The sequence below is a fragment of the Telmatherina bonti genome, assembly GCF_933228915.1.
Source record: "Telmatherina bonti genome assembly, chromosome: 11".
Classification (NCBI taxonomy): Eukaryota; Metazoa; Chordata; class Actinopteri; order Atheriniformes; family Telmatherinidae; genus Telmatherina; species Telmatherina bonti.
In genome coordinates this window covers 35,034,944-35,053,265 of record NC_136629.1, presented here as the reverse complement: position 1 = coordinate 35,053,265, position 18,322 = coordinate 35,034,944, and the positions used below count along the sequence as shown (strand labels likewise).

Below are 18,322 nucleotides of genomic sequence, written 5' to 3'. Positions count from 1 at the left end.
AACAGGAAGCGTGGAGGCAAATAATAGAAATAATTGCAATGACTACTTTAATGCAAGCCAGGCGACACTGGTTTGTTCTGGTCTCGAGGCAGTTGGATGCTCAGAAGCTCAGCAAGATAAGGCTTCAAGCTAACATTTCTGCCTAAAACACAAACATTGCACTGGTACCAGTTGTCTGAAGGGTTGAAGCTCACTAATGATGATTATATACAGATATTTTTAGTCTCATTATGTACTTTTGACAGTGCCTGTCCTTTTCCAAACAGCTACAGAGGACTGCCCAGATGGTTTTCTGTTCATCAGGTTTCTAATTAAGTTTGCCCTAATAACAAATAAAGTGAAGGAAAAAAAATGCAAAGCCCCTTGAAAACATCTGCTGTTACAGTTCACTGCACATAAATAATTTTGTGCTTTGAACTAGATAAAAATGAATTACCCAATAAAGGAAAGACACAGTCCTTCAACTTCATTCTTTTAGTTTGTCTTCATAAAGAGCCTGCAGAAAACCATACATTTTTTAGCTTATGGAAAGGCAAAAATATAGTATAAGCTGAAGCTAATATACATTTTTTGTCTTTAAGATGAATCTTATCAGTTGCTGCTGATACTGCTCAAAGCATTGCGTTAATTAGATTCTGTCATGCTGCATCTGCCTGCTTCTCCAGACTGGAGTGCCAAATGCAGTCTTTTCAAGGTAATTCACTGATTAGAAGTGCTCATACAACTACACTTGAAACAAACTCAACCCACCATTGGAGAAGATGAGCAGATCAACTTTTATACTGCTGTACATAAAGGATACCTGTATGTTACTGTAAGTCTACAAAAGGCTGTGCTGCCTAAGTGTCTCCTGCACATATAGGCTGAACTACACTGGACTGATCACTCCACCCATAGCTGCATATTTTTGCATTATTTTGTAAAACAATAATGCATATATGTATATTATTTTGGCAATATATGTATATTATTTTACTGTGTCCTTTAGTCGTGTATTAAAGTCTGTTCTCAGCAACCTCGAAGATGCATTCCTAGATGGACCAACAAAAATGTAGCAGGCATTGTAGCACAGCATAGCACATGTGCAACCAGCAAATGGCCACACAGACCACTGCCTCCTTTCATATCTCTTTCGGACAATGTGTGTTATCATGATCTCATCCACTTTCACCATGTTGTCTTAAACTGATGGCTGAACTCAGAAATAAGATCAGAATTTACTGCCATTAGGTGGATGTTTTACTTAACAACCATGTCAACATCAAGGATGCATGGGAGTATGCAGGCGGGGAAGTTTGACAGAGTATTTGACACAGATTTACCTATTTATGTACAAAAAGAGTGCATAGATGGGGCTTTAAGCAGGCCATTAAGACTATTTCAGCTCCTGGTTGCATAAAAGATTTGTCATTTGCAGAGGTGTATTAAGTTGAAGTAAAAATAAAGTAGAAGTCCTGCCATGTTTTTAGATCTACCAATGCATTTAGAACAGGTGTTTTCACTAAGAGGCTCATCTACCTGCAGTGGAGCTGAGCTAAATCAATTCAGCTGATTTAGTGACTGGCTGGAAAGAGCTGACGGACTGGATTTCTACTTTTTATTTCTACTTTCTACACTCTGGTCATTTGACAAAAATCACCATGCAAGCTGACTGGTGAATATGCTCAAGGCCGGATTATCCAGTGGGAATTATGGGCACAGGCCCAGGGGCACACGTGGAGCCCACATAGGGCTAACACCAGCAGTTTGGAAATAAAACAAAATGTACATAAAAGCCAGATAGTTATACCACTACCAATAGTGTATTGCTACTGGTACCATTGGCTGAGAGATGTTAGAAACATCGTTCGCAATTGTCACATGTTGCGTTGGGGAAGGGGGCCCCTGGAGCACTCTGGGCCCAGGGGCCTGTGCACTTTTAATCCGGCCCTGCCTATGCTTACTTGTAAGATGATCAAGGAAGAAAGCATCAGACACACCGAGATCAATGATCCAATTACCTTTCTGTGCATCTATAAAGCGCCAAGAGCAGCGGTCCAATCAGTCGGGCAGGTTGGCTTCACTCAGCTGGGCATGCAGCCTCCTTACATTGAGGTGAATGAGAGAATCGCTTTCTGTAAACCTCACCTGCACACAGATCCAGATCTCTAGCTCCATGTCCTTGGCCCGGCTCTGTTTTGGTCAAGCAGTTGCCTAGAAATAAAACCGTTACCATCTTTAGGTAAGAAACTGCACTCGCCTGGATAAACTCAGGGATTAAGTAATAAGACTGCTGCAACAAATCAACCTGGCAACATCAAGTCTTTTTCTCTCACCTCTCCTTGACACCTTCACTGACTCCTCATTTTCAAGTGCGTGCTTTCGTTCAACCCTCCTCTTGGCCTTGCTTGCAGACTTAATTGCGCTACTATAAATAAAATAATAATTTTTTTTTTTTTTTTAAATCATGCACCGGCAGCTGATATGGATCCAAACGGAGAAAGATGAGTCAGTGAAAGAGACTGTGGAAAGAAGATACTGGCTGTGCTCAGTCAGCTCTCTCAGGTTGCCCTCTCTTTCTTAATCTTGTTTTGTATCTTCCCCTCTCTTGCTTTATCTGTGATGCTCTGATCTAACAGGCCTCTCCTTAACAGAAGTGTTATTTATAGCTATGCTCGATCCTTATCTTCCCGTTTGCAGTGTCCGATGCGTGCTGCTTTCATGCGGGAGAACCTGCTGATTTGCCATTGAGTTCTCTGCTGCTCCTCAGTGTGTATACTCCTTTTTAATTTCCAGCCATTTTTTTCCCCAGCTTGATATTTTGAGGCATTTGTACCAACAAAAAGCAGTGGGCTTTCTTTATGTCTATTCTTTTCCTCTCCTTTGATTGAAGTCATATGCATGGTTGGTGCAGCGGGAAAATCAGAGAACAGATAATGACACAACTGAAAGCAGCTGTAATTTTCCCAAAAAGCTATTATTAAATTATTTTGTTTTTTGCATGTTTACTTTTAGTTATGTGTGCAAGCTGGGTGAAAATATGTGAGCTCCATCATCCCTTCAAAGGAGGGAATTGCAGCGAGTTCTGTTTCAAGCCTGTTTGATGACGTCTGGACTGAAGTCATTAATTATCCACATGAAATAGCAAAGTCTAATATCTATCTCTCTGATGTTGTGCTGCAACAATCGAGTGTGTAGTAACCAGTGTTTGTATCCATAAACAAAGCATGTTAAAATGTGATCGATCACATAATACACTTAATTGTTTCCCTTTTTATTCACAAATATGGTAAGCTGGAAGAACCCACCGGTCCTGGAAGAAAAGGTTTTTTTTTTTTCTCTGTTGAAGTTAACTGAACACCTTCAGTGATTTATTTCCTAAATAAAAGGAACATAAAATGAACTTGAAATGTGCGTCTTGTCAGCATATAAAGATCAAGATAACAGAAACATCAATAAAGAACTATTTTCATCACCTTTTCAATTGGAAACTCATATTTCAGAGTTCAGTGCAGCTGCTTTTAGTTATACATGTCATTGTTTCCATTTTAAGATACTTGTAATGATGCCTTGTGAGCCCAGGCTGCAAATCTCCAGGGATGTGATTACTCACACACTCACCTCTCACTCTTCAGGCTTTTCAGGCATCTTCCTCAGCTTGTGGAGGAGTGCTGCAGTTTTTCGCTGTATATGGGTTTCTCTGCTGGTCCTGGGGTTATTCATCAGCATTAAGACAGCAGTAGTTTGTCTCTGAATTATGCACCGAGGCAGGCACTCAGTCCTGCAGCTTGTCAATGCTACTTGTTAAGCACCAACTTAACCACAAGTTGGTTTGACAGCACACATCTGAGGTATTAATTAAGCTGAGAGAGCTGGGGATTAAGTCCAACATTCAATGCAACGTTCTGAATGGACCAGACTAACCCACATCCTCAGTGTCACTGTGCTATTTTATGACGGTTGTTTGCATGTGCTAAACATCTGAGAACAGCAGGCATTTTTTTAACTTCTCTGTTCTAGTGTAAGCAGTTAGTTCTTACTTTAATAGTCTGTTTTATTAGTTACCCAAAATACGACTGTTTCGCATTACTTCTGAACAAGCCAGGTCTGACTTCCAATCACATCACAGACTGTTACGTTGTTGGCACCCTTCAGGATTAGACGTCATTATCCTTTATCATTTATCTGACAATGGAGGATGATGATCGATCCATTTTGTCTGTTTTGACCACAAATGGATAGTAAGGTTATTTTTGTGATTATGATCTGAAAAGTCTTATGAGCTTTGCTTATAAAATAAAATTTGCATATAAAATAAAACATGGATTTAACACTGTGGACATCATTGGATATTATAAAGCCCCACAAGAAATGACATTTAAAATAATTTATAATAATATTAATTATATAATAATATTAATTTCTGAGGTCAGCAGTTTTAATGTGGGGGATTGATCTGTACCTGTAATAGAAAGGATAGGTCTCAAGTTTCTTCTCAATAACTAACTCAAAGCTTCATTTTAATGAGGTTTATTCTCATATTGTCCTTTGAGGATATTGTCTCAGCAGCATCATAAATTTGCGTCAGGTAATTGACGAGTAAACACACAATGAAACCTTTGAGAAGATGATTTATTTTATGTGCTTTTTTTTTTCCAGATGATAACATGAACTCACGCTTGTCACCACACAAGCATCTTTCTGAAACAAGACCATTTATTTTAATAAGTGACTTATGAAGTGTCTAAGACCAATCAATGTAACAGCACTATTGAGTGCATGTCCCCCCCGCTCGCGTCATTAAATAACAGCTTCTCATTCATCACTTCTGTCTGCACTGACTGAGCGATTTCATCATTTAGTCGTGTTGTAAATGAAACCGATAAAAACTGGACACATGGTTACAGGACGCCAATAACATGCTGACTACTGAAGAGTGATAAATGATGTGAAATCATGTTGTCTTAACAAACTTAATGAAAATGCTGTCCAAAGGAAATCCATACAATCAGAAACACACTTATTTATTATTACAAAGCCAATTGAGATGTCACACCTTCCCATAAATGTGCCAAAACACCTGATGACAGTTTCAACAAACCAGTTTGTCATATAGATTCAGTCTCACCAAGCAGCTGATGTTTGTATCTGTCTCCTTCATACTTAATAATAATCACAAGAAGAGCAAACGGAGAGTGCTGATGTTCACCAAGCAGCTTTTTGTCCACCTCTATTGTCATTTCCAGCTCATGTTTAGTCCTACATTTATTCTATATGGATACACTATTAGATTCCTAGATACACTCATTATGACTGCACAGTGTCTTGGCCACATTGTGGTGTTTTTTTTTGCATGTTAATGCAGGTTCTGTAATTTTTCCTGTTGTGGATGGTAATATACCCAGAATTTTGCCGCGATTCAGTATCTTGTAAAACCTGCTGGGCACTTCTGTATGTTTTGGCCAAGCTGCCTGACAACTGTGGAGTTAAATGCACGTATACTGAAAATGGCCCTTCTTGCAGTGATAAAGAATCCTTTAAAAAAATTCCTGGATTCAGATTGTGATCTGGATCACTCCCAAAATTTAATGATATCTAAGTTAGACCAAGACCTGTATGAGGATAAACATCATGAAAATCTGTCCTGTAGTTTTTAGGTGAAGTTGCCAACAGAGAGACAGACAGACAGATTAACACTGGCAAAAACGTAACTTTTGCCACCTTCTTGAAGTTAGTCATAAACTAGAAGCACTCAGGAGGTATGGACCTCCACAAAGCCATTTAATTTATTTTGTCCATCATTGTGAGCAGTACTTTTTAGCTAGAAGCTCAAACGGCAATATTATCCCTATCGCCCCCCAAGGACCTCTCAGACAGGTCAGGATTGACCAGGATTTCAATCATACAACTCTGGATCACAATGAAAATCCCACGATGGGGGCAAAGGAAGGATATGGCTTGCAAGTCCAGATAACAGGCAGGTGACACTGAGCCGGGAAGGAGATGGGAAGAAGGTCCAGCATAGCTGATACGAGGTCCAACAGAGTGGGACAATGAAGCAGCGGTATAAGAAGCCTGGTAGGGTATTGGATGTAGGTGTGATCGATCAGTAATCAGGAGATTAACTGGCAGGAGTGAGTATTTCCATAGCAGAGCCAGGTGCAAGTGTCACAGCAGGGATCTGGAACCCCCCCCCCCCCCAAAATCTAATCATGTGTTCCTTATTCAGTTCTGAGATTTCCTAAAATCAAAATCCATCCATGTTTTGTGTTGTTTCTAACAGACAGAGTAACCAACGCTGCCGAATGCTTGACCCCCGCCTTGACCGAAGTTATAACAGAAAACATACTGATAATTCACAGAGTTTAGAACTTTATGCAGAATGATTTCTGCCTTTTGTTGTCGCTGTGTTTGAAGTCGAACGTGTGAATGTTATTTGCAGAAGCCATTTAACATCAGTTGAAGGACTGATTTCACCAAAGGCTGTAATCATGAGCTCTGAACACCATTTTTTAGCTCCATTTTTATCACAACGCATACTTAGGCTTATAGTATTCAGTTTGTTTTTTTATTATCTTGCTTGTCATTCAAAGTCACTCAAAGTCTGACTGTGAAATCAGTGCAGAAACACACCTCTGAGACCATGAAATAATACCTTTTTAAAGTGGACAATTGTGCATACAACCACAGCCCACAGGTTTTTATTCACACACAGATCTTTGTTTTAGTCTGCTCCTACTTTCATTTTTAATACAATATTTACTTTTAGTATCTGCCATCACACTCAACCAAATTGTCATTTCTGTAAATGGCTCAGGGATAGGGACTCAGCTGGTATCTAAAACAAACACACAACTATTTGATGTTCAAATATACCTCAATTTCTTCTCTTTAATATCTCATCATTTCTTGTCCAAACAACAAAGAAAGAATTTGGAGAAGGTTAATAAGGGATAGACATTTTTCAGGTCACCCTGTTGCTATAGCGAAGCTTTCTGCAGGGCTTTAAGTTCCTGTCTCGCCAATAAAGCTGCAATTTGGTAAAGTCAGAGAGTGGAAATATGAGCTTCAAGGATTTTAACTCTATTGTGTTATTCCGCACTGGACGTTACCTTTTACTACAATCTGCCTCCAGCCATTTCAGAAGAAGTGCTTAAGTTTTCACAAACTTTCAAATTAGGAAAAGGCCTCCAGCAAAACAATATATTTCCAAAGTCAGTATATCTAATATGAAAGAATATCACTGTAGTGCTACATCTTCATTTCTTGCCAAGTAAAATTTTGCATTCTCTTAGTTTTTTAGAAGTGGAAGTGTAATCCGAATCCAGCAGCAAAATGAGTGATTCTCATATGCAGAGTAAATACCGTACCGCCTGAACAAGGAAGTAATGGTGCTGATTAGGTCCTTGTGTTGCAGTCTAAGGGATAAAGAAAATCAGGGTCATAAATTAATCAATTCATAAAATGCATGTAAAGAGGGGTTTGTATTTCTTTTACTCTCTGTGTAGGGAAACCACACTCATACTGATCCATTCATACCTTCAACCTAATCAACCTCGCTCATCACAGTGTCCATCTGTAAATAAAGGACAAGTTCAACGTTAAATCCTGGACCTGGACATTCTCTTTTTCATCTCAACTCACCTGAACATAATAATTGCTGTCCTGACCCGACACCCTGAAGTGATTGCTAATCCACATGCAAACTAGTTAGTCCTCATTACAATGCATTTTATATCACTTACATGTCATAATGATTAAAAGCTGCTCATACACACTTACACACACAACCCTTAAAACATTTACTTATGACTGGATGCTGTTGGTAGAGCTGCTCTATATGCTGTCAGTCTGCATGACAGTAAATAGCTATTAGAGAAGGAGATGGTATCACATGCAGATGTGAGCTGGAAGCTGGGAGCCATCAGTCCTCTCCAGCTGTAACTCAGCCACAGGTACACACTCTGTTCATGCACACTTTTCACATTTCTTGTGGAGGCTGTGGAAAATAAATGGTGGGATCAATCATCCAGAAGAGCCAGGCAAGGAAAAAATACAAACTGATGGTAATAGGCTCCAGAGAGAGTAAAAAGTCTGATGGAGATGGAGGTGATGGGAAAGCAAAGAAAAAGAGTTAAATAAAAAAAAAAACAAAAGTATGAGATACTAAAGACAAAAACAGGATATAGAGAATAATATAAATAAGAGGAGAACAAGACTGGAGCACATTAAACACTGTAAATATCAGGGAGACAGATGGCATCTTAAAAAAATGTTCACAGATACTCTGAAAACTGACATGCTGTGCCTGCTAGTGCATATGTTGCCTGGAAGCATTCTTATGAATTTTAATTTATGTTTGCTAATTACCCAGGCTTAACATATGACTTTCAAAGGACAGTTTCCTCACAGCATAAAGGATTGGATTTAGAAATACTTTATGCTAAATGTTACTGTCAGATTTCGAAGAACATACGCCAGTGTATCACATCTATATAATTATAAATGTAAATCCATAGTCTTACGTATTTTATTAAATAAGTATTTGAGCAGCTGAGGAGAGGTCATTAGGAGGATTGGAGGGGGAGTCCGTTGTTCTGAACCGCTGAAAAATAGCAAAACAAGAGAAATAAAAGTAAACAAAATGATAGATGGTCACGGGAAATATTACTGTTTTATTCCTTCATTAAAGTGTGTGTGAATTAACATCACAACAAAACCATAAAATGCCCCTATGGTGGACAAGACCATTTTTCATGTCCCTCCTTCGCTTTTGTGCTCGTGCATGGACCAGGTGCTTCCAGCAACCCATCTAGCTATGCTAACATATTATCTGCTAATGTTTTACCTTTAATGTGTTCACATAAAAATGTTAATATACAAGTTTCTATTATAACATTAAGCTTTTTATAATCTGACATGAAATGAAACACAAACCAACTTCTGTATTTCTACTTAAAGAGCTCAAACATTAGTTAAGCTAGCTGCTAGCTACAGAAATCCGTAAACAACTGCAAAACCTTTAATCTTTATGTGCAGATTTCTTTGACAATGGGTTTCAAAATGTGGGGAAAAAATGTTTCTCACTTAAAGTAAGTTGTCTTTGTTGAGATTATTTTCCAAGTCTGACGATGTTTTTGTTGTTGTTGGTTAAACAAGTGAGCTACAATTTTGACAGGTGGCTAAATGAACATTTTGTTGTTTGTAGTTGTCGTGTTTGTAGATTATTTGGTACAGTATTGTGTTAGAAATGCTGTTTCTTTATTGTATATTTCTCAGTTTAGTTGGCAACTGTTATTCAAATTGTCAGTTGCTGATCCCTTACTTAAAAATTGGTTGTTTGGTAGATATTATACAAGACTAATATCCTGAATTTGACTAATAATTACCTAGAAACTTCATATATTAAACCAAACAGACATGATTCTATAAGAATTGAATAACTTCAGTTTACAGAAACTTGCAACTGGACTGTAACGCTGTTTTTATTCCCTACTGAATCACAGCACTTTAATTCATACGGAGCTTCCCTCTTTAGTGAATAAGGACATATACTAGAAAACTGTCTCCCCCACTATCAGCACTGTATCAGCAGCTTGTTGTGCTAGTGTTTGTTAAATTGATAAGAATCAGTTTACCTTCATTCTATCCAGTTTGTGAACAAGCAGAATTGCCACACTAACAGCAATAAAAAAAAAAGATTTGTGAAGATTTTAGTAGTGCTTAGTGTGATAATAATACTTTCAACAGTTTTAAGCCCTGCTTAATGTAGCCTGCCAGAGGGGGAAGTGATCTGTTTGTGTGTGTTTTGTTGCAGATTTGAGCATTATCTAAACTAATGAGCCTAAACGTGCTATTTAGTCACTAAATTTTATTTATTACTCATGTAAGATGTGTGTTTATGTGTGTTTTGTTTCCACAGGTTCATCTTGGTATTTGGATGTCTGGTTCTCTCTGTATTTTCCACCATCCCTGCTCATCAGGAATTTTCCTCACACTGCTTGCTCATCCTGGTAGGACACAGAAACAAACATACAAACTCACAACTATGACAATACACAAACATCATTGTACAAGTCAGTGCATATTTTTCTCTCTTGTTGACTTTGGTACTAAATTATTAACACTTTTGCTGCGTCTGTGTGTTTTCTGCAGGAGTTTGTAATGATAGTAGTGTTTGGCCTGGAATATATCATCAGGATATGGAGCGCTGGTTGCTGCTGTCGCTACCGAGGCTGGCAGGGACGCCTCCGCTTTGCCAGGAAACCCTTCTGTGTCATAGGTAGATGTGTTTGAAGACTCCTAAGTTGTGGGAAAAATATTTCACAATGTTATTATAAAGACATTTCTTGTAGCCAAATAAATGAGTTAACTGGAAATGCCAAAAGTTTTATTTATACATAACAAATACATTTTCAAAGAAGCAAAGTGCAAATTGCAAATGTTTTTAGATTAGTTCAGCTTAAGGTTTGATACTTTATACAATAGAATATCTCTCTTTACTCAAAGTGCTGTCATATATAAATGAATAAAAGTTCTGAGATTCTGTGTAACCTTTGACCACTAGGGGTGCTAAACCAACAAATCACACAGCACTGTTGCTAAATTAAATCCGTGGCACTCTCAAAACAGAAAAAAACATTCACATTTAGCAAAAATTGCCTCAATAACATTACCATGACATTAGTTTTGAAAATCAAATGAAGCAGTAACTTTGGCACAACTCATGTCAATAACTTATTGTTGTGAAAACATCAGCATTAACTATTTGATTATAGGACATTACAGTCCTGCTGCCAAGGGCGTAGCCATCATTTTAGAAGTGACGGGGACAAATTGCTTAGATCTATAAAATGATTTATCATCCTCTCACATTCAATCACTCAATCAAAACCTTATTTGTGGAGCACTTTCACATACCACGAGGTAACCAAAGTGCTGTACAGGCAAAATAAAATAAATCAACATTAATAGCATAAAAATAAAAACAGTTGAAAGACAATAAAATAGTTCAAAAGACAAAAAAAGACAGAATAGACGTGGTGTTCCTGCTCTCTGGAGTTAAGTCAACATGAAAAGATGAGTTTTTAAAAGACTTCAATTTCATCTATCCTTAGCGGCTACAGAACCACATAAATAAAACAGCACAGGACCCAGAAACCAACTTTAGTTCTTTAGGATGATATACTATCAAACTCTAAAGTCAAAATCTAAAATTAAAGCTGCAGCTTCTTAAAGCTGCTAAACTGGTTGAGTTGACATAGAATGACCCTGGAACGTCTACAGGGTAAGAAGTCAGATTATTAAGTTCCAAATGACGACACTGAAAACTTTAATTACTTGAGTAAGAGCAGCCTATTATTACTTTAAAATAATAATACTCAAGTAAAAACATTTTTCCAACAAAATAACTCCCAAGAGTATTTACCAAAAACTTTGTTAAAGTAAATGTAGATACTACTACCTCTGCCTTAACTAGCTAGCTTAGCTAAGTTAATTAACATCTTTCTGTCATCTTTTAAAATCCACATGGTGACATAAACATTACAGAACATCTCTGTTTCAGCTCAACAGCATCTACATTCAGCAGCATGAATCATCTTACGTGGTTTATTTAGAAGAAACTGTCTTAGTTTTTTTTTGTTGTCTCTTAGCTGGTTTGGTGAACATGTTTGAAGATGTGAATAACGCCAAAGACAGGCTTCTCTGTATTACACGGTGTTTGTTGTTAGCTGCCAGCTTCTCCTGCTTAGGTACGGCTCGGAAAAACACGTTTCAGCATGTAAAAAAAGTAATCAAGTGGTTATAATGGCTGTAAAAAGTGCGGGGGACATGTCCCCCGTGTACCCCGCGTCCTCTACGCCCATGCCTACTGCTTCCCTCTGAACACCGTATGAAAACATAAAACTACACCAGGCTAGTTGCTTATTTTGCTGTTGCTTCTTTGATATTCATAGGAATTATAGGAAATGCATTTATTGTATTTAAACCAGCCCAGTTTGCACAAAATGTTTAAGAAGTTTTGTTAGCTTTGGTTTGTGGCTGATTAGCTTCAACCATCTGCAGATAGCTTCTACTATACAGCTAAATAATGACATAGATACATGCTGCAATGTTCTGCTGCTCATCAGGCGCTTCCTGCCAGCATTTTGAATCAACGCTGGCTGAAAGATGTGAAAAAGTTCATGAAATTTTGGTACGTTTGCACAACAGGCAAAGAGCTAATCTAATAATACTGAGGCAAACAGAGAATTGGTTTTGTATCCACACTGTTCTTTCATCAGACTAACGAGTGAAATCTTTCCCACTTTGTCTTTCTGTCCTCCTCAAACAGCGTTTTCACTGTCTTACTTTGTTCAGTAGCACAAAAGTAGCACAAAGCAACATATCTGTGTTTATAGGGGGAGGGGGCCGTAAAGCAAAGCGCTCTCCGTCACATGATCCCATGAGAGATGGATCCGCTGCAAAGTTGAAATGTCTGATTTCTGAGGAGGGCAGCCCCCCACGGTGCGCCAACTGGCGTCAAGTGCTGTGTACTGATCCCAGAAATCATCTATTATTACTCACATTAGGCTGATGTTTGAGGCAAAAGTTACACAATGTCCCTTTTAATCTTAATTTATGAATTGTCTTACATTTTAAGACTGCTGTTTAAAAGCGTAGGATTCTCTACACTTTATATTCCAAGTAAGAGGGCAGCGCCCTGCGAAATACAAGCAGAGAAGTGTGATATTTTAAGGTCTAGACACAAAGACAGAGGAAGACTAATAGAGATGAAAAGGAAACAGAGAGCCTGTAGTAAATCAATAGCTGTTTTAAAGGAGATGGATGAGAGGCTAGTTGGATATAGAAAGTAGGTGAGCTGACCACATTTCCTGTTACTTCAACTGTGGTACCCATGACCTTTAATTTTCACTCCTTTACTCCCCAGATATCATCGTACTTATCACCTCGGTTGCTGTGGTTTCAGCTGGTAGCCAAGGTAACGTCTTTGCCACTTCTGCGCTGCGTAGCCTTCGTTTCCTTCAGATCCTGCGCATGGTGCGTATGGACCGCAGGGGAGGGACCTGGAAACTGCTTGGCTCTGTGGTTTATGCGCATAGTAAGGTAAGACACACATGTTTTCTGAGCTGTGTGTCTGTTAGTAAAGTTATTTTCCCTGCATCGGGATATTTTACGGCGTCATCAGTGTGACGTGTGAAGCAGTGATTCAGTCTGCTACTATCTAATTTTTTTTATCTGTTTTTTGTCTGTGTGCTGATTACTGCACACTAGCAGGGAAGGACTTAATTTATCCTTGAACATTTTTTTTTACACGTGCTGACACGTGATTGGACAAATATTTGCCAGGAAATGGAGCCTGTTAAAGACCTAATTGGATTTAGTCACAATACAGTAATTTTCATGATGAAGAAAGTAATTTAATTAAAATGTCGTGGAAGTTAATTAATTTAATTATAGGCACACGATAATATAAAAAGGGAAATGCCAATATTAAACTGGAAGTAACTCAGACAAATCAGACTGCAACTTTCACTGCATTTTTTTATTGTCATTATGCAGAAACATAAAAAAATTTCCATTTAAGATCTCTCTGTACCAAAGAGAATATGTAAAAAAGATAAAATATAAACCATTATAATAAAAACAATGCATACACTATGAGCACACTATACATGCAATATCTGAGTACTGTCTTTCAGCGGCTGTATAAGTAGAATTTTTCAGTGCACAAAGAAGCTCAAATATTTAACAGTTTGAAAATGATACAGCTTCTGATTCAGATTATTTATTAATTTTCCTTTTTGAAGAAGATTTTTTGGTAAGTTTGTCTTGTGATCAGCCTGACACAGGACGCTTTATACAGAAACACAAACAATGCAGCACCTCTATTTCAATTTCCAAACATAACTAAGGTCCAGAAATGTGATGAGAATATATATAAAAATCTCATGCTGGCAAAAACAGCAGAGTTAGGAATATACAAAATAATAAATAGACATATAAACTGACTCTGCTCAGAAAAACAAAACACACAAATTAAGGGGAACATTTAGTTGGAAGAACCAGGTTAAAATTCCACTGGAGGCCCCTGAACAAGGCCCTTAACCTCCAACTGCTCCCCAGGTGCCATAAATTAGCAGCCTAATAATTATAGTGTAACTAGAATAAGTCAAATACAGAAAGAAAATAATTTGCAAAGAGGGATTTATAAATTATTTATTATTATTATTATTATTATTATTATTATTATTATTATTATTATTATTATTATTATTATTATTATTATTATTATTAATAATAATAATAATAATAATAATGATAATAATAATAATAACAAATATACATTTCTTTAAATTCTCTTCATTTGCTTAAAAAAGGTTAGTAAGATCAAGTCGAGAAGTCTTAAGTTTTCTTTGTAGTCCGTTCAAGGCAAAGGGAGCCACAAACATGAAAGCCTTTTTTCCCAGCTCTGTTCGGACCCTTGGGACTGCGTAATGTAAAAATCCTGTGAACGAAGACAATAGGGCCCCAAGCTCCTCTGATGAAGGAAAGTCAAGAGGTAGGAAGGATGTAGACCAAGAATAGCCTTGTAAACAAGAACATAACAGTGTTTTAGCCGACATGTTGATGAAGAGGATCATCCAACACGCTCTTACTACCAAATGTGATGGATGACGAATATAAGGTTTGCGACGCACTTGAGAGCACTATGATACAGAATATCTAGAGTACAAAGCATCCAGAACCGACACATAAGTGGCTTCGTTTGGATTAAAATGGAAGACAGGATTTAATCCTGAAATTACAAATAAAAGGCCTAAATTCCTCCTTTTTAGCAGCTGATGAATATGTGGGTATTTATCTGTTCAGTGTTGCAACGACTTAATCATCTGAGTTTTCAGCTTTAACAAAAACAAATATGTGAATAAATGTAGCAAGTCATAATTATCTACCTGACGATGGTAAAATTAAGTTTAAAAAGAAAAGCAGACCTCCACCTATTGGCTCATTTTCACCCAAGAGTCCTTCAAAAAACTCCTCTGTCCACAATTCCTTCCACATAACTCTCACATGAATTTCATGGAAGCTAAGTTAGACCGAGACCAGTTCTCAGTAAAAAAAAAAAAAGTTTTTGTGTAAAGTTGTTAACAAACACACTGACAGACAAATAAACACAAAAACATAACCTCATCTGCAGAGGTGACAAGAGCTGTTATGGTTGCAAAAAAGAGAAGGAAATGCAAAAAGAAAGTAAAGTAAAAACAATGTATTTATAAATAAACACACATGGATGCGTAATTTACCCAGTAAATGAAGTGTTAATTACAATAAACTTTACAAAGTGTATTCTGTATAATGTTTAGTTTTTGTGTTTTTTATGTTCTTTATCAGGTTTGTCTTTATTTGTCCTCTTAAACTTTTTTTTTTTTTTTTTTTTTTGCCTTCACAACACAAAATAAAGATGTTTACCAGGTGTTAGCTAAATATCAACACTGCTTTTTAAATGACCGTAGCTGAAAGAATACCTATCTCACCCCCAAAGGGAGTGATTATGTTTTCCAGAGTATGAAGTTCAGTGATTTATCATGTGTGCTTGCAGGAGCTGGTGACTGCTTGGTACATTGGGTTTCTGGTCCTCATCTTCTCCTCCTTCCTGGTCTATCTGGTGGAGAAAGAATTCAACAAGGAGTTTGACACGTATGCTGATGCCTTGTGGTGGGGCACGGTGAGCACGCACACGTCACAGACACGCAAAGCGGCATACAATGCTCCGTGTGACACGCTGCACCTTTTTAACTGAGCAGCTTTTTGAAACTCTGAGCCGATTATTAAAGATTATCTTTATTTGACTTTATTTTGGGGGATTTCTGTGTCATTTCCAGAGACATGTAAGTCATTTCTCACTGTTATGACTTCTGATCACTCAGCGTGTCAGATTTTAAGACTATAGTCATCCATGGCTTATGAGAATTACACTAAAATATGCTGTGAGATCATGAAACCTCTCTTAATCTCAGACAAGTCAAGGAAAGCAGCCAAACTGGAATCGCACTGCTTTTGTCTGACAGTAGTGATATATTCCCATTTACAGTTTCCTTTTGACCCTAATGACACTGGCAGCACAAAAAATCAACAGGAATGTTTTTTTAAAGTCACCCTCGGCTGCCTGTGCTGCTCCGTTTCCTCTTACATCCTCCTTTGAAAATGTGGAAACAGACAAGACACAAACAAGAAATGGCCCAATCAATAAATTCAATTTTCTCCTGCTGCCAGGTGAAACTGCTCTCGGAGGCTTGTGGGAATGACACTCAGACACAATGTGTTCCTGTGCCCCCAGACCTTGAAGCATCATTCTTTCTGGTAGACACTGGAAGCTGTTATGTTACGGGGTTTTTTTTGTTTTTAAGAAAAAAAAAAAACTAAAGAGACAGAAGTTCACACACATAAAACTTTAAAGAAGTATGAGAAAACACCAAAGCTGTCAAGAAGGAGAAACTGTGAGCCAAAACTGTGCATAAAGATCTAGAAATTTCCTTAAATTATTTGTGTAAATCTGGCTTTTTCTTTGTAAAACATACAGCAACTTAATCCTCATCAGACGCAGAGTGCACCGTTCTGCAAATGTCAGCTTTCTATTCATCTATTCAGTCTCTGCTTGCATGAAGTCTCTGAATGCTTCTCAGGGGTTGATGTAGGTTAGAAAATTAATTAAAATTTAACAAAAGTAGTAAAGGTGGACTTATTTGCAACAGCTTCAAGGTCAACACAAGAGTTATGCGTGTTTTCTTTAGCTATGCTGCTATTTCTTTATAAACTGCCTTGGATGAACTGATTGGATCACATTGAACTGGCTTGAATTGATTGTGTCTGTAAAGTGCAATGCCATCGTTGTGAGTTGGTGCAAAAAAAAAATAAAGCAGGTTTGAAGTGTGAAACTACTGCAAGGTTCACTAACATTTCCAAGGCTGCACTTACCTGACCGCTAATATTGAGCAATTAGTGGAACAGAAACGTCTATAAACTGGAAAATGGTGCTTCAGCTTGTAAACTGCAGCTCTTTAACAAGGTTGCATGCACACAAAAACCAGAGAGGTTATGTATCAACTAAAATTGACATCTTTGAAGAAATATAAGAACAAAAAACACACTGTTACGCAATTTTGCACTAGGAATGAAATGCTTTTTATTAATGCTAACTTTAGCTAATGCTCCCTTATATTACTGTAGCTACTGTACAAGTTAATATACTTTAGCCATGTTTTGAAATTTCTGTCTCTGTCATTTAGGAATATTTATTTAAAGGACCATGCTGGTGATTTTCTACAACTTGTGGGGATGAGATTTTTTGCTGGGTTATAAAATATATGCATTACTTTGAAACTACATAAGAAGACTGACATACAGTAGCGGTGGATCTTGGTTTTCTACATGTTCTGCAATGTTTTGCTTTAAAAAGCTTCCCTGTTCTGTGATTGGTTGTGTACTTATTTGGTGCAGTACATACACAAGCCAACAAACAGGAAGACTCTACTATATATTTACTGCGGTGTTTTGAAATGATAAAATGAATTTTAATGACACATTGTGTCTGAAAACTTAGTAATGATGTCGGAGGCGAGCTCACTTGATACATCTTTTTCCGTCATGTGTCTGAATGAATCTGTGACAGACGTTATTATGTATGGCATTTCTGAAAAAGACTCAACTGTCCCCACCTGAGCAATCGTAACCTGACTGTAGACCCCGACCCCTCAGATCACCCTGACAACCATTGGCTATGGTGACAAGACCCCGCAGACGTGGACAGGAAGGCTGTTATCAGCCGGTTTTGCTCTACTGGGGATCTCCTTCTTCGCCCTGCCGGCTGTGAGTGAGAGAAATATGCTTTTTATGGTGTAATGACTCATTCTTTTAAATGATTCATAATAATAAGACCCCATTCCTTATATTTAGTGACTTTTCTATTGTGCCCTTTTTGTCTTTGGTGCGTGTAGGGAATCCTGGGGTCAGGTTTTGCCCTAAAGGTGCAGGAGCAGCATCGACAGAAGCACTTTGAAAAAAGAAGGAACCCAGCTGCCAGCCTCATCCAGGTAGGAAGATTGCTTGCAGAGAACAAACACACTTCTCATCTTTTGGTTTTATTCCTTTATTCTGCAGCAGACACCAAGGAGCTGTAGAAGACACCTTCCCTTCCCTTTTATGTGCATAAATAAAAATACTTCTGCAAAGTTTTGGGTCTATTTTGACTGTAAACCTTGCGTGTTTGTGTCTAAATAAAAGTATGCATGCATCAGACTGTGAGGAAAAGTAAAAGTGTTTTAATTTAGTTTGTTTTAAT

At 37.7% G+C, this 18,322-nt stretch overlaps 1 protein-coding gene across 1 annotated transcript in view; it reads left to right on the top strand.

Annotated features, from left to right (window-relative positions):
- Positions 1–18,322, top strand: part of kcnq5a (potassium voltage-gated channel, KQT-like subfamily, member 5a) — a 141,498-nt gene that overhangs the window by 93,326 nt on the left and 29,850 nt on the right. The window contains exons 2-7 of the mRNA XM_079248471.1: positions 9,902–9,992; positions 10,135–10,261; positions 12,911–13,086; positions 15,584–15,709; positions 17,740–17,850; positions 17,979–18,074. Coding sequence (XP_079104597.1) covers positions 9,902–9,992; positions 10,135–10,261; positions 12,911–13,086; positions 15,584–15,709; positions 17,740–17,850; positions 17,979–18,074 — 727 coding nt within the window. The remainder of the gene's footprint in view (positions 1–9,901; positions 9,993–10,134; positions 10,262–12,910; positions 13,087–15,583; positions 15,710–17,739; positions 17,851–17,978; positions 18,075–18,322) is intronic.